Source organism: Ochotona princeps, chromosome 29 (assembly GCF_030435755.1).
Source record: "Ochotona princeps isolate mOchPri1 chromosome 29, mOchPri1.hap1, whole genome shotgun sequence".
NCBI classification, from domain to species: domain Eukaryota; kingdom Metazoa; phylum Chordata; class Mammalia; order Lagomorpha; family Ochotonidae; genus Ochotona; species Ochotona princeps.
Genome location: NC_080860.1, coordinates 9,314,308 through 9,330,811, shown reverse-complemented (window position 1 = coordinate 9,330,811; position 16,504 = coordinate 9,314,308). Strand labels below are relative to the sequence as shown.

The 16,504-nt window shown below is 42.7% G+C and overlaps 1 protein-coding gene across 4 annotated transcripts in view; it reads left to right on the top strand.

Annotated features, from left to right (window-relative positions):
* TAOK3 (TAO kinase 3) overlaps positions 1 to 16,504 on the top strand; it is a 150,644-nt gene that overhangs the window by 126,002 nt on the left and 8,138 nt on the right. For all 4 annotated transcript variants that reach the window (XM_058656776.1, XM_058656777.1, XM_058656778.1 and 1 more), the window contains 2 exons: positions 6,191 to 6,394; positions 15,586 to 15,825. In XM_058656776.1, the coding sequence (XP_058512759.1) occupies positions 6,191 to 6,394; positions 15,586 to 15,825 (444 nt within the window). The remainder of the gene's footprint in view (positions 1 to 6,190; positions 6,395 to 15,585; positions 15,826 to 16,504) is intronic.

The following is a 16,504-nucleotide window of genomic DNA, read 5'->3' as shown; positions in this document are numbered from 1 at the left end:
CCAGTCACGATGACCATCTTCTGGTTGCCCAAATGTACCAGGCTATTTGCTTCCCTGAGGTCTTGGCACACATGTGTGTCACTGACCAGGATGTTCTTCCTATTGCTAATTCTTCCCTGACTGCAATTGTGATCATTTAGTTCCAACTCCTCTTCCTTGTAGGATTGAGAATTAGTAGGAACTTAAAAATCATCTCTCCAAAGAAGCCTATGATAACTTCCTTGACCCAGACAAATGTATGTGGCTTCATAACACTGGAGTTTTAAAATTATGTCTTTGTAGTGATTTTTTTTAAAACTACTTAGCATACTAGCTGATAAGCATCCTGAGAGCACAGACCATGTCTTTCTTATGCCTGGGTCTTCTATATACATATGAATGTTTGACAGATGACTGACCCCGCAGGGTTTGATTGAAGTCCCTCAAGAGGGCCTAGAAAGGCCTCCTGAAGAAGCAAGATAGGATCTAAGGACCAGGATTTCTTGAATGCTGCTCTTACTAGTATTTGGTGACTTGTCTGTAGTTCCATGCAAACTGCTAAGAATTACAGCTAAATAAATTCACTACAGACTTCACTGGGACAAGACAATCATTTCTTTTTTAGCAAGTGTAAAAATAATCTAAACATGAAGTATAATCGATGTTAGCAGTAAAGGGATATTTCAACTGCACGAGTAGTTGAGCAAATGTGAGTACAGGTCAAGCTAGTCAGACAAAGAGGACTCTGTACTTTATCTAAATGCAGTCTGCTTATATTCACTGCAGATTAACCAATTAACTGTTCTGATTTGCTGCTTTCTTCCTTTAGCCACACAAATTTTTCCTTTTAAAAATAGAAAAAATTGAGCCTAGCATGATCACCTAGTGGCTAAAATCCTCGCCTTGCATGTGGCGGGATCCCATATGGGCACCAGTTCTAGTCCTGGTGGCCCCACTTCCCATCCAGCTCCCTGCTTGTAGCCTGGGAAGGCAGTCAAGGATGGCGCAAAGCCTTGGGACCCTGCACCTGTGTGGGATACCCAGAAAAGGCTCTGGGCTGCTGGCTTCGGATTGGCTCAGCTCTGGACAGAAAAGACAGAAGATCTTCCTCTCTGTCTCTCTTCCTCTCAATTAAAAAAAAAAAAAAAAAAAAGCTGCTTGTGAGAGAGGCGCCAGGTAGTTCAGCCACTGCTGTCCTGTGAACTTCCCCTCCTGCAGGAGCCCTCTGGAGGATACCTGACTCCTCAGAAGCTGGGAAGCAGTGTAGCCCTGCATGCTTCCAAGTCTGGAGAACACAAACACAACTTCAATGATATAATGAAAATCATTTAATATCTACCTGAAAATAAACACTCAACAATGTGACATATTAAGCATTATATGGTTATTATATACATGTTTATATGACTATATATGATTATATAGAGTCAAGATGGAGGAATAGGGTAAGGACACATTTAAATAGAAGGAAAGACATTAGCCAGTGTGAAGCAGAGAGGGCACATTCCAGAAAATAGGAAAGGACAGAATAACAGAGGAGTGGCACCTGGAGACTGACAGACAAGGGAAGGCAGCAGACACAACGGTGTGGTGCTGCAATGACTGATACTCCGGCGGCATTAAGCAAGTGGTGATCTGAACTGCACCAGCAACAAGGTGGGAAGGGACGTTCACCAGGAACTCAGAAGGTGAATCCAAAGAACTACCTGTCCTGCTGGTCTGTTTGATTTGACCAGGAACGGAGACAGAATGACAGGTGTTAGACAGGCAGTGTGGGAATAGGGTGGTTTTCACAACCCAGTCCACCCCATAGAGTGAATCGGGTGCCATTTTGTATAGGGAGACAAAGGCTTTGGGACAGGACTGTGCATGCACTGAGCTGGAAGTGAACTCATTTCTGGTCAGTGAACTGCAACAACGTGGCATCCTGAAAGTTCCACCCAAAATAGGTCCAGGTAACCCTCAGACCTATCTATCAGCCAGCAGATCAAGAACTCTAATAGTGGCACATCAGGCGCCATTTTGTACAGTGTGGAAACACTATAGACTGCAGGGACAACACTGAGCTGTGCAAGTGCTAAGCTGGGATTGAACTTATTGAGCTCAGTGCATTGCACTGGTCCCACAGGGAATATAATACCAACTTTGGCATCGTACAGGTCAAAATAGGTCCATGTGACCCCCCAGACCTAATAGCCAACAGGTTCTGGCAAGATCCACACCAACAACAACCTAGCTCAATAGGACACCTGGTGTCTCTCTAATCCTGGGAACTGCTTGAACCAGAAGTGGGAGAAAGATTATACAGACAACAGTGCAGCAACAGCATGGTAGCACAGGATGTGGAGAGTGTGAACCAGGATCTGTGGCTATGGAGACCATGGTGGAAGGCTAACATAAGAACCCAGACCTGGAACTCGCTGGAGGGAGTAGCACAAGTGACTGCAAACAAAGAGCCATCTACCAAACACAATAAGTAAAATTGAATTGTAGCCCTGTGGGTGACACAACTTAGAAACCTGCCCCAAGGAAACGAATCTGATAACTAAAAGTGTAATGACCAAGAGCAAAAGAAGAGACAAAGGCACAATGACTATTACTGAAGACTCCCCTGCAAAGGAGCAAAACCCTTTGCCAACCTCAGAATTTACTGAGAAAGACATCGAGAAAATGGGGGACACAGAATTCAGAACATCTGGTATAAAGCTTCTTAACAACAAGAAGTACATAAAGCAGGCATTCAAGGAATTTAAGAAATATGTCACACAGGAAATGAATCAAATGAAAACTGATATGTCAAAAATGAAGAACACAGTGAAGCAAATTAAAAGCACAGTGGAGAGGCTCCAAAATTAAATGAAGCAGAAGAAGCTCAGAATTGGAAGATATTTCCTGTCACCAGGGGGGAACAAACAAAAAGCTGGAAGCAGAGCTGGGTCAAGCTGAAAAAAGTATTCAGGAATTGAAATACACTATTAAAAGGCCAAATACAAGAGTTATGAGAGTCCCAGAAGGTGCAGAAAGAGAATCTGGGTTTACAAATATATTTAATGAAATAATAAGGGAAAATTTCCCTAATCTAGGGAAGGAATTCGGAAACAACATTCAGGAGGGACACAGAACTCCCAACCAAAAGCTATCTTCACCACTACACAGGATAATCAAGCTCTCTTTAATCAAACATAAGGAAAGATCCTTAAATGTGCCTGTATAAAAAAAATCAACTGACATATAAAGGAATGCCAATTAAATTCACGGGAGACGTCTCACAGGAAACTACAGGCCAGAAGAGAATGGAGTGACATATTCCAGATTCAAAAAGAAAAAATTGTCTGCCCAGGATGACATACCCAATAAAGCTTTGCTTTGTCTTTGAAAATGAAATGAAATTCTTCCACAGTAAAGTTAAAAATAAAAAGAATATGCCTCTTCCAAACCTGCCTTACAAGTGATACTTAAAGATGTTCTCTTGGCAGAGAAGAGGAACAGCACCCACCAAAACCAAAGGCAAGTGTGAAGAACATCCCATAAAATAACAGAAGACTAGATCAATTAACAATCCATTCCTAAAATGACAGGATCAAATTACCATCCATTCATATTAACCCTGAATGTAAATGGCTTAAACTCATCCATCAAATGTCATAGAAAAGTAGACTGGATTAAAAAAAACAAGACCCATCTATTTGTTGCCTACAGGAGATATATATCACCAACAAAGATCAGCAGAAACTATATCTCATGGATTTTGATTTTTTTTTTAAGTTTCATCTCTTCAGAACACTTTCTCATTAAATTCTTCACTGACTGATACATTATACAGTAGCATCATTTGCTTCAAGAAAGTTCTTAATTTTCTTTTTCATTTCTTCAGCAACACATTAGACATTCAGTAGCATGGCGTTGTTAATTTATTTTTTTACTTCCTGTTGTTGATTTTGTATTGTGGCTTTTCATCAAAGGTGATGTATAGTAACTGTAATGGCAGCTGTTATATCCAGGTGAGAGAATACAATGCAGTATGCATCTGTACTTCCAGATCAAAGATGGACTCCCAATAAAACTGTTAACTATATCTTGACAATAGGATGCTGGACTCTTTGCCATTGTCCATGCCTGCAATAATGGACATATATATGACTGTTTATGAAGAACTATGCTATAGTAATAATCTAGGGGAACTCAGTTGAGTGGGGGAGGGATTGCAGAGGGATAAGGAAAATCCCAGGGCCTATGTACCTGTATCATAAAATAATAATGATAATAAAGTAAGTAAAATAATAATAATAAAGAAATATCAAATATTGCCTGGCGTGGTAGCCTAGCGGCTAAAGTCCTCGCCTTGCATGCGCTAGGATCCCATTTGGTACCAGTTCTAAACCAAGCGGCTCCACTTCACATCTAGCTCCCTGCTTGTGGCCTGGGAAAACAGTTGAGGATGGCCCAAAGCCTTGGGTCCCTGCACTCGTGAGGGAGATCCAGAAGAAGCTTCTGGCTCCTGGCTTTAGATTGGCACAGCTCTGGCTGTTTTGGTCGCTTGGGGAGTAAATCAACAGACAGAAGATCTTCTTCTCTATCTCTCTTCCTCTCAGTATATCTGACTCTTTAATAAAAACTGGCCTAGTGGCTATAGTCCTTGCCTTGAACGTGCCAGGATCCCATATGGGTGCCAGTTCTAATCTCAGCAGCCCTGCTTCCCATCCAGCTCCCTCTTGTGGCCTGGGACAGCAGTCAAGGACAGCCCATGGTCTTGGGACCCTGCAGCCACGTGAGAGACCCAGAAAAGCTCCCGGCTTTGGATCGGTGCAGCACTGGCCATTGCGGTCACTTGGGGAGCAAATCATTAGATGGAAGATATTTCTGTCTCCTCCTGTCTATATATATCTGGCTTTGCAATGAACATAAATAACTCTTAAAAGATCAAATAAATCTTTAAAAAAGAAAAAAATTACCAAATATTTTTAGAAAGTGGTTGTTAATGGCTCGGCGGTGTGGCCTAGTGGTTTAAGTCCTTGCCTTGAACGTGCTGGGATCCCATATGGGCGCCGGTTCTAATCCCGGCAGCTCCACTTCCAACTAGCTCCTTGCTTGTGGACTAGGAAAGCAGTTGAGGACGGCCCAAAGCTTTGGGACCCTGTACCCGTGTGGGAGACCCGGAAGAGGTTCCTGGTTCCTGGCTTCGGCTCGGCGCACATCGGTCCGTTGCGGCTCACTCGGGGAGTGAATCATCTGTCGGAAAATCTTTCTCTCTGTCTCTCCTCCTCTCTGTATATCTGACTTTGTAATAAAATAAGTAAATCTTTTAAAAAAAAAAGTGGTTGTTAAGTTTTTAGTTTTCTTGAAATTACTGAAATGGCGTGGTGTGGTGGCTGATAGCATTTGCAGGCTGTACTACATTCATGAGCTGCTACAAGAGAATGTGGGGAATGGAATGTGCTACATGTTCTTTTATTAAAGATGGAAATAAATCTTTTAAAAACATAGAGAAAACATTTTTTTAATATTCTAATCACAATGAAGCTTGCTTTTCCCGGAAATTTAAATTAATGACACTTAACAATCACCTCTTATCTTTTGAAATCTGCCCATTTTTCTCAGCCTTGTCACCAAGCTGCTGACTTCTGCGTCAACCCCCCCCCCCAGCCACCATTCCTCCCCGACCCCAAGGGTTTGGCCCACGCCATTTCCTCTCCCTAGGGTTTTCTTCTCTTATTTTGCATTGATTAACATATACCACATTTTCAAATTTCAGGTTAGTTTTTACCACGTTCAAAACCTGTCTGTGAAATGTGCCGATAGGAACAAGGGCTTCCTCTTCATAGCAGCTCTCGCCATGGCTCTCAGTGCATTTCCTGTAGCTCTTGGGATGAGTTTTGGATCCTATTTTGTTAAACCCCGTTAGAGTGTCCTTTTGCTCTCCATTGGATCCTTCTGTCTTACGCAGTGCCTGTGACAGGATGGGAACTCAGGATGTGTTGACTGAATGAGGAAACTTTCTGAGAGTGACAAGTTGGTGGACTCACAAGTTTAGCAGCTCATGCGTATCCCTTTGAGAAAGTGGGGTGAAGTGGGTTGGAGGGCAGTTGATATGTTCAATATCAAACCCTTCTGTCTTTTCATTTCACTTATTAATGATTTCAAATAATTTCTTCTCTTGTGGTTCCTTTTGTTTGATTGAGCGGCTTGTTCTCTGTTTGTTTTATTTGTTTAGGAAATGAATGAGGACCATAGCACACCCAAGAAAGAAAAGCAAGAAAGGATATCCAAGCATAAAGAAAACTTGCAGCACACACAAGCTGAAGAGGAAGCCCACCTTCTCACTCAACAGAGACTGTACTACGACAAAAACTGTCGTTTCTTCAAGCGGAAAATCATGGTCAAGCGGCACGAAGTGGAGCAGCAGAACATTCGGGAGGTAATTGCTGTGTTCATAACTACTGTCACTGATGTGATAAGCCATGCTGGGGTGTGGTGACCACATCTCTGTCTCATCCATTCCTAGATCCTTCCTCTGTGGCCTCTAGTGCATGGCCTCTAGTCTATTACTGAGTAGTAGACCACAAAAAATCAGGGAAAGCATTTACCTTTGGTAAGAGAGAGCTCATTGCAGAAGAAGGAATCAAATACAAGTAAAGAATTGTATTGTAAGCCATATGCAGGGAAGACTCAAAAGAAGTAGACTGGAAAACTTTTGCTTTCAGCCTGATTGGGTCAAAGGCTTGTCTTTCTCTGACTCCACGTGAAACATTCAGACAATAGTGTAGCTCTGAAATTAAGCCCATCCCCTCAGTCACGCGGCACCTGCCGAGGGCCTTCTTTGTGCCAGGCACACTGGCCTGGATGTCAGGGCCACTGAGAAGCCATACTCCCTCCCAAGTCTAAGAGAAGAGACAGATGTATAATAGACCAATGATCATCAAACATGTTAGGTGCAAAAATAGTCATATGAATTAAGTATCACATGTGTAAAATAATGGAAGGGCTTGTAGGATTCAGGGATTGAAGAGCAGCTGAATGTGACCAGAGTTGTGGGTATGTGACATGGAGCAGCAGAGCGAGGACAGCTAGAGCAAGTTGTGAGGTTGTGGAAGCCTGGCTGAGGGCAAGGAATTCAGATCTAAACTCATGGCCACCAGAGGCTTCTACGCATGAGCGTGACCTGTTTGGTTTTGGTGCCACAGGTGTGACGCTAGGCTGGATGCTGAGAAGCCAAGGACAGAAGGATTAGCTTAGGTGCTTTCTCTAATCCAGCTTGGAAGAGGCAGGGGAAACGGAGGTAAGATTATATCTAAGTGACATTCCTGAAGCAGACCCAATAGTGGCCCTTACCCGGTGAATGCGGGACTTTCAGAAGAGGGGAGGAATTCAACAAACCCTTCCAAATTCCTAATGTGAAGGGTTGGGTGGACATGATGGCATTCACTAAACTGAAGAATTCAGAATGTGAATCAGTTGCATCAGATATTTGGGCCACCTGGGGTAATCAGAAGGAACCTTCTAAATGAGCAACCACATTAATAAAAATATCAAAGTTTGCCTTAAAAAAATGTATTCACATGCTTGAAACAAACAAGCACTTTTGGTAAAGTGAATCAGGATCCACTCTTTGGAGAGCCATATATTGCAGTGGAAGAAGACAGGGTGAAGCAATGTAAAATGTACTGGACACATGTATTATAGGCCAGGCTTGGACTCTTCATTTGTCTTCTTGGCAGAGGAAGCATCTGCTGCACTTACCTGAGCTGGACAGTGATGTCTAAAATTATGCCTTAGAGAGATTAACCCAATTGGTGGTGAGGTATAGATTGATTACAACATACATTCTTGGGGCTGGCACCATGGCTTAGTGGGTTAAGCCTCTGCCTGCAGTGCTGAAATCCTATGAGGGCTCCACTTCCAAAACAGCTCGCTGCTAATTTGCCTGAGAAAACAGCAAAAGATGGCCAAGACCTTGCACTCCTGCCGCCTGCATCAGAGACCCAGAAGAAGCTCCTGGCTCCAGCCTGGCCCAGCCCTGGACATTGTGGACATTTGGGGAGTGAACCAGCAGATGTACAATCTCTTTGTCTCTTCTTCTTGTTCAGTAAATCTGCCTTTCAAATAAAGAAGATAAACAAGAAGAACTTTATTTCTCTCTAAAGAGACAGAAATAACTCCCATCTGCTGATTTATTCCCCAAATACTTGTAATGGTCGAGGTTAGGCTGGGGCCAGAGCCAGAAAACAAAATTTAGGTCTTTTATGAGGCAATAGGGACCCAACTTCCTGAGCCATCACCTCTGCCTCCCAAAGTCTGCGTTAGTGGGAAGCTGGAATGAGGAGTGAAAGCTGGGAGTGGAACCCAGACACCATGATGTGTGCTGCCGGGTGGTGACGTTTCAGCTCCAGGTTAAATGTATTGTCAATGGGGGTGACACTTCCCCAAAAAGGAAGCTCTCTTAGACATTACAGTGGCTTGTGGCCTTCTGAAGGGCTTACCACATTCACAGATACACAGAGAGAGGAGGGGTAGAAGCATAATTACAGTATGAAACAAATAGGCTCAAGAGAAAACGTAAAGGTAGAACCATAGTTGTTTCTCATGAAATGTTGATTTGGGGCAGAAACAGAGAAGCATTGGGGGGAAGGGGGTTGGGGAGAGAAATCGATCCACTCAGTACTGGACTTTTAGAGTCTGTCAGAAGTCAAAAACTCAAAATGAGAAAGTGTAATAGGACATTTTGGATTCTTTTCAACTGCCAACTACTGTTTTCCTAATAACACATGTTTGGAGGAAATCTGAGGCTAAGGAAATAATTATTGTCAATCAAAGCTATAGAAAATAATTGCTCCCTGAAACAGTAGTGTTTGTGACTTCATCATCATCAGATTCTAGCCAACTAAGCAAAAATAGCTTGATAAAGGTGTTTTGTTTGCTTGTTTGTTATTTTTTTATTAAGTTGGAAGCCAAAGTTTCAAAGTGAGGGAGAGAAAAAGAGAGAGATCATCCATTTGCTAGTTCACTCCCATAATGGTCGTAACACCCAGAGCTGGGCCAGACTGAAGCCAGGAACCAGGAGCTTCTTCCAGGCCTCCCACTTGGGTACAGGGGCCCAAGGACTTGAGCAGAGCCCAAGACTTCTGCTGCCTTTCCAGGCACATGAGCAGAGAGTTGGATAGGAAGTAGAGTAGCCGGGGTTTGAACCAGTGCCTGTATGGAATGCTGGGTGTTGCAATAGTGACTTTACTCGCTATGCCACAAGGTCACCCCAGGAGCATTCTTCTTGAGAAACCAAGTTTTCCTGATTTTAGAGCAATCTTCAGGAAAATGTTCAGTTTTTCTTTTGATTTACAGAAGTAATAACATTGAAGAAAGACTTATATAGAATATATTAAAGCTTAGTAGTAAAGGTTCTTTTTAACAGCTTTATGGAGATACCAGTGACATAAGTATTGCATATATTTATGATATATAACTATGTATGAACACATTGTGAAATGATCATTGACACTTCAGAAAATCTGTGGGAGAATGGAATCAAATGGTATTTATTTTAGTGCAAAAAATCTTGAAATCTATAGTTTTCTAATATGTGTTTCCACTAACTTCTGAGAGATGTTTATACATCACTTTACATTGCCATTATTGGGGTGTGCATGCATGTGTGCATGTGTGTGTACATGTGTGTGTAAGATTTAACTTAACATTTCTCTTCTCAGCACACTACGGGTTTGCAGTGCAGTCCTATTAAGTATGTCACCTCCAGAAATATCACGACGGAAGCCATGTGCCGTTTGACCGACCTTACCCTGCTTCCTTCCTCTGTGTTCCTAGGCTGCCCAAGCTCTGCATGTAGACAGCCAGCGTTAATCTGACAAACACATTTCTAGGTTCTTCTGCTATAAAAGTACATACAGCTCATGTGTTACACATTATTTTAACTTTACCAAAATGAGATTACTTTTATGTCTGCGGGTCATGTGATCTGCAAGCAATAGAGACAAGCTGAGGTAAGCATGGAAAGACGTTTATTAGAAGGATATGAAGCAGGTGGCAGAGCTGACAAGTGGAAGTGGAAAAGGTGGAGAAGCACACTGGAGAAGCAACTGCCACGACATAGGAAGCGAGAGCCAATGGCCGCCCCTCGAGGCACTCCCCTCGAGGCACTTCTGCTTGCATGCGTTGTACTCTGTATCATTTCTGGTCAAGAATTCAACAAGTAGGAACAAGAGAATCTGATTAGGTGATCCGCCCACCTATTGCTCAGCATTCTGATTCCAACCAGTTAGGGTGGAATAGTTTCTCAAAGCTAAAAACAGGAAGGGAAATGGATGCTGATTCTACAGTAATAATAATAATAACCACCCATGTGCACTCTACTATTTTCTAATTCTTCTTGCCGTTTGCTATCTGGCATGGCAGCCATATCTCATTGTTTTAACCTAATAGTATTTACTCTAATGCTAGATTAAATAGATTTAATGCTAGATTTAATCTAGTATAGTAACAGTAGATCCATGACTATAAGATCATTCATTTAATGCGGCATTTCTTGTTGGCCATTTGTTGCAATGATGCAATATTCTCAGCAATGCTACAGAGTGAAAAAAAAATCCACTTAATGGTTTTACACAGACGTAAGCATTTTTGGAGGATATGTTCTCAGAGGTAGAATTTGGGGGCCACAAGAGCTTACAGGTCTGAATTTCTAAGTGCGTATTGCCCACTCAAGCAGTTTATACTTCCTTCCAGAAAGTTCTTTTCCTGTGTCTTTGCCTAAACTGGAATGTTAGGGATCCTGTTCATCTGTGAAAATATTTTGAAGGGCTACCCTACACTGCTCATTGAGCTGCCGCTCCTGTCACCACCACGCACAGTTGTTGACTATTTCCCAGCCAGCTGAAACTAGAACTGAAGCTAAGCATTGACTAGTATAGGCTAACAACATCCCCCTTTAAAACGTTGAATGCTAGCTCTGACTTGACCTCAGCGAGCATGAATAGAAAAGTACATCATGAACCAGATCAGCTGTTCTTTACGAACTGATACCACTTCCATTGGAACTTAAAATAGGATGCTTGGAAGGAGATATTTGGAAGAGACACTTCCTGGAGCAACAACTTCACAGCAAGTCGGTCACACAAAGCATGGCAGTGTGCTTAGGGGAAGTGCGTTCATTTCAACCCTGAGCTCAGACTCAGCTTGGAGAGATGCTCTCAGTATGTGATATGGGCTGAAAGGAAGGAGGGCGCTGGGCATCGCTGACCTCATGTTTGCTCCAGGGAGTGCTTGTGTTGAGGGTTTGATGGGAAGGAATCCCAGGACCAGTTGATTTGCTGGTTTTATTTATCTTGTAACACCAACTAAAACCTTACAAAACTGAGAATAGCCATTCCTCGGGACATCTTTTAATGGGAAATGTTTAATACCTAAAAACCTGAGTTAATTTTTTCAAAGATTCATTTATTTATTTGAAAGGCAAAATTAAAAAGAGAGAGGGAGAGGGAGAACCACATATACACAGAGAAGGAGAATCTTCTATCCAATGATTTATACCCTAAGTGACTGCAACAGCTGGGGCTGAACCACACTGAAGCCAGAAGTTTCATCCAAATCTCCCCAGTGGGTGGCAGGGGTCTAAGCACTTGGGCCATCTTCACTGCTTTTTCAGGCACATTGGATGGAAAGTGGAAAAGCTGAGACTCAAACCAGTGCCCATAGGGAATGGCAACACTACACCACAATACCGGCTACAAAGTTTTAGCCTCAGTTCTGCTTTTTGTAGCTCTTTGGCTCCGATGTTAGCCTCTCAACCACAGATGCATTATTATTATGTATAAAGGGGGTAAATTCATGAAATTTTATCCCTTCATAGGCTACAGGTAGGATCAAATGAGATATGTTAAGTAATTTTTAAACATTCAAAGCACATTGCATGCTACTATGTAGGCACAACTCTGGACTCATAATAAGCCAAATGATGTGGGTTGTTTTTACCCCTTGGGTTACACATTTTATACCATTTTACATACCATTTCATAGCTCCACCAACAACTCAGGTACAAATTAAAAGCAAAGGGAACAGTCTAACGGAAAAAATGTTATGATTCTCTCACTGTAGTGATAGTTTATGAAAACGAGTTAAGCTATTACATGCTAGTCATTGACTTTGGAATGCAGAAAAAACAATGCATGTTTGCACTTTCTGAAGCACTGTTTATGGCCTTTCCTGACATCTTGGCTTTCTTGGCTACTGTTATGCCTATACACCCAAAAAGCTAAAGTGTAGATCAGGAGACTTGCCCAAAGCCATATGAGTCAATTGAGGAGCTAGAACTGACTCACACTCTGAGTGCATCTGAAAGTCAGCTGGCTAGCTTATCTTTCCTTTTATATATATATATATATATATATATATATATATATATATATATAGAGAGAGAGAGAGAGAGAGAGAGAGAGAGAGAGATTTTATTTTTATTAGATTTACACAAAGAAGGAGAGACAGAGAGAAAGCTCTTATATCCACTGGCTCACTTTCCAAATGGCCACAGTGGCTGGCGCTGAGCACATCCAAAGCTAGAAGCCAGGAGCTTCTTCTGGGCCTCCCAAGCAGGTGCAGGATCCCAAAGCTTTGGGGCATCCTTCTCTGCTTCCCCAGGTTACAAGCAGGGAGCTGGATTGGAAGTGGAACAGCCAGAACATAGCTGGCATCCATATGGGATTCTGGTGCTGGCAAGGCAAGGATTTAGCCATTGAGCCATTGCGCTGGGCCCCGGCTAGCTTGTCTTGAAGATCCATTACTTGTATCCTAGGTAGTTCAGACACAGGGGGCAGTTCATTAAAAAGTGAGAGAGGCAAGGTTAATTTCTTCCCAAAGCCTGTGCTTGCTTTGTTTCTTTCCATTTCCTTCCCTCATCACGTTGAGTTACAGAGTTATGGGCAGCTTAGACTTAGCAGTTTGAACTTCTCAATTCAGGAAAATATAAATGTATAGATGCTCAGTGTTGTGACTCCTGGAATTCTTCAATCAAAAATGATGTAATGACCTAGGACTAGGGCATGTGCCTATTAAAGGACTTTCTTTGGCTCTGGGTTGGTTTGGGAAAGCTCTCATCTGTGGCTCACTGTCATTATGGTGCCACCTAGAGGCCAGTTACTGGTGTTTAAATGAAGACATTTGATGGTCCAGGTGAAGAGGAAGAAAATTAAACAAGAAGAGAAAAAACACAGAGATTTAGAGAGATGTTATAGGAAATTACCCTTTATTCTGTAAGACAAGCTTAAAATCTGTTTTATGTTTTAGATATTTTTGCTCTAGAAAATAAGTTCCAATGAGGGGGGTATGCTGTTTTATTGCTCTATAACAAGTACCTTCTGGCCCAACACATAGTAAGTGCTCAACATGTTTTTTAATAAATTAGTAAATGAATGAATGATTATGAACTGTGCTCTTGTATCAAATGTTGTTTATTTAAAAGGACTTCTCTTCAAATGGACAAAGGACCCAAATATGCAACATACCCACAGGTCACACCAAGATATTAATGCTGATGTTCCTATGAAAACAAGTAACCCCTTTTCTCTCATAGAGGATGCCATTGGAGAAGAGAGATGCCTCATTGCTCTAGTTTAACCACATCAAAAATTTTTTCTCCTTTCCTTGGCCTTCCTAACTTGTTCTTATAGCACCCTTTTCAGAAGTCAGTCTTTACCTCTTTTGTAAAACCTATCACTTCTCTTTTAAGTTTGCATATAAAACTTGTTTCCCCATATTAAAGTTGTTTTGTTTACATGATAGTTGAAATGAGTTTTAGCTAGGTTTCACCAAAAACATGGATTTTAGTGTAGAAATGAAGGACTATCTCATAAAATGCAGGAGAACTCATAAAATGATATCTCATAAAATGATAGGAGAACTCGGGCACCTGTCAGACATTTCAGCATCAGTAGATGGCATATCTTTCCCCAGTCTCTTTTAGTCTGCTTGCTCCCTATCCCAGTTTCCTGTGATCCTCAATGCGCACAGCAGCACACTGCTACATTTACAGTCTGATAAGCCGCACAGCCCCAACCGACTATAGAGAGGAATAAGTTCTGACTCTCCATCCCCAGTGCCTAGGACAGAAAATAGGTTGGTCCAGGTTAAGCCACCTGTCAGCCTCTGAGTCAGTCATCAGTGAGCCAAGTATGGAATCGCACCTTAACAAATGTCTGTAAACTTCCCTGTTCGAATGTTAGCAAGTTGCTCGTGTCATGTTTTACGTTTCTGCGTACATAAAGGACATGATTCAGCTCTCTGTATATAGTAACATTTAGGTTATATTCTCAAATAGATGAATGAAATAGCTCTCACCCAATTTCCCCTTTTTATTTCTACTTTATCTCCCTTCTCCCACCCCCACCACACTGACAACAAGAACAAAAGAGACAGAAGGACAAACATTAATAGAAAGGAAAAGCAAAACATAACAAAACAAAAAAAAACAGGAATGAATTCTGGAAGTGATCAGATAGGCTATAATAGAAAAGACGAAAGGGGAAAAATCTTGTATGCTTTTTTTTCTCATGCATTAAATACTGAGATCTTCAAAAATAGGTATTTGGGGCCACTGTTGTGGTGTAGCTAGTTAAACCACTGCCTGCCGGGTTTGCATCCAGTACAGGCTCCAGTTCATGTCCTAGCTGCTCCACTTCTTATCCAGCTCCCTGCTAAATAACACCTGGAAAGAAGCAAAAGATGGCCCAAATGCTTGGAGTCTTGCGCTCATTTTGAGGGGAGACCTAGAAGAAGCTCCTGTCTGGTGGCTTTGGCCTGGCTCACCCCTGGCTTGTTGCAGCCTTTTGGGGAGTAAACAAGTGGATGGAAAAAAATCGCTCTCCCTTTATTTCCTCCTCTCTCTCTGTCTCTTTCAGCCTTTCATATAAATAAATCTTTTGAAAAATTGATAATTGATCTATTTTTAAAATGTTTTTAGTTATTTAGTTCAGAGGAGGAAACAGCATTTCCAAATGTCTGAATTGACCAGAGATAGGCTGGTCCAAAGCTGAAAGCAGGGGCTGTGCATTGCCTTGCATGTGCGTGGTGGAAACATACAGGTACAAGCAAAGAATTTTTCATAAACTGAAGGACACGGCACTACCAGCTTAATTCAGTTTTTCAACTTTGATTGCATATGAATCACCTGGAGAACACTTAAAACTTTACCATCAGGTCCCCTCCCCAGATGGTTATCCCAACTTCAGGTTTTGGGAGTGGAGCACCTTTTCTGTTCAAACAACATCCTCTCATGACTTGAATGGGCAGACAGAGGTTTCACAGAAGAAACATTAAGACATAAACATAGCACATCACCTAATTAGGGTTCCCAGAGAGATCAGGTAGAATCGATCCTGTTTTACAGAAAGCCTAGTGGTGATTGTTAGGAACGTGCCCATCTGATGAGCGGAGGACCCCGGAGAGAGCCTAAGTCTCCAGAGGTTATGATTCTAATTCCCCAAGCCATGCTGCCACACACTCCTGGCTGCACTAACAGAGACAGCAGTGCCGTCCCTCGCCACCCCTGTGTTGCATTCCTTCTGCTTCCTCCCCACTCATGCCCGTTTGTCTTCTGTTCCTGAATGCAGGAACTCAACAAGAAGAGGACCCAGAAGGAGATGGAGCACGCCATGCTGATCCGGCACGACGAGTCCACCCGAGAACTGGAGTACAGGCAGCTGCACACATTACAGAAGCTACGCATGGATCTGATCCGTTTACAGCACCAGACTGAGCTGGAAAACCAGCTGGAGTACAATAAGAGGCGAGAAAGGGAACTGCACAGAAAGCATGTCATGGAACTTCGGCAACAGCCGAAAAACTTAAAGGTGAGAGGCACCACAAGTATTACCCTCTTTGTGCCCAGGACGGACCTGGATGGGATCGTCACTTCTTCCTCCACTGGCGAGTCTGCCAGAGTCACCTGGGTAACGTCTCCAAGTCACGCCCGCTGGATCAGAATCCGCAGGGAGAAAGGCCAAGAGTCAGCATTTGACAAGTCTCCGAGGAGGCGCTGCTGGCCAAGCTGCCTTGGGAACCACTGTACCTCACCATTTCCAGCTTGTCCTCTCTCTGAGCCCTTCCCGAGCTGCCTGGAAGGAAACGAGAGAGTTCTGATGGTAGTACCTTGAGTGCTACTTTCCCTTCTGGGAGGATTCTGCAGCCAGATCCCAGCATAGCAGGAAAGACTGATTTATTAGGGGTGTCTGTCACAGGCATGGGACAGGGGACCTCAATCTGCAGGTACCAGACATTTCTCCCCCTGCGTGGAGGAATGTTCCTGTATGGAAGAATGCCCTTGGCCCACACTGCCTCAGACTGATTCTAGATGGCTGCCTACTATGTAACAAGCTCTGTGTACTAAGCCATTGCTACATACCAAGGAGGACATTGTCTGTGTTGGCACAGTGAGGAAGTCAACCTTTATCACACTGGGCATGCTTCTGTGCCTTCCAGACAGATCCCAAGATGTTTCAACACAGATCTCTGGTTTTAAGATGTCTTTAT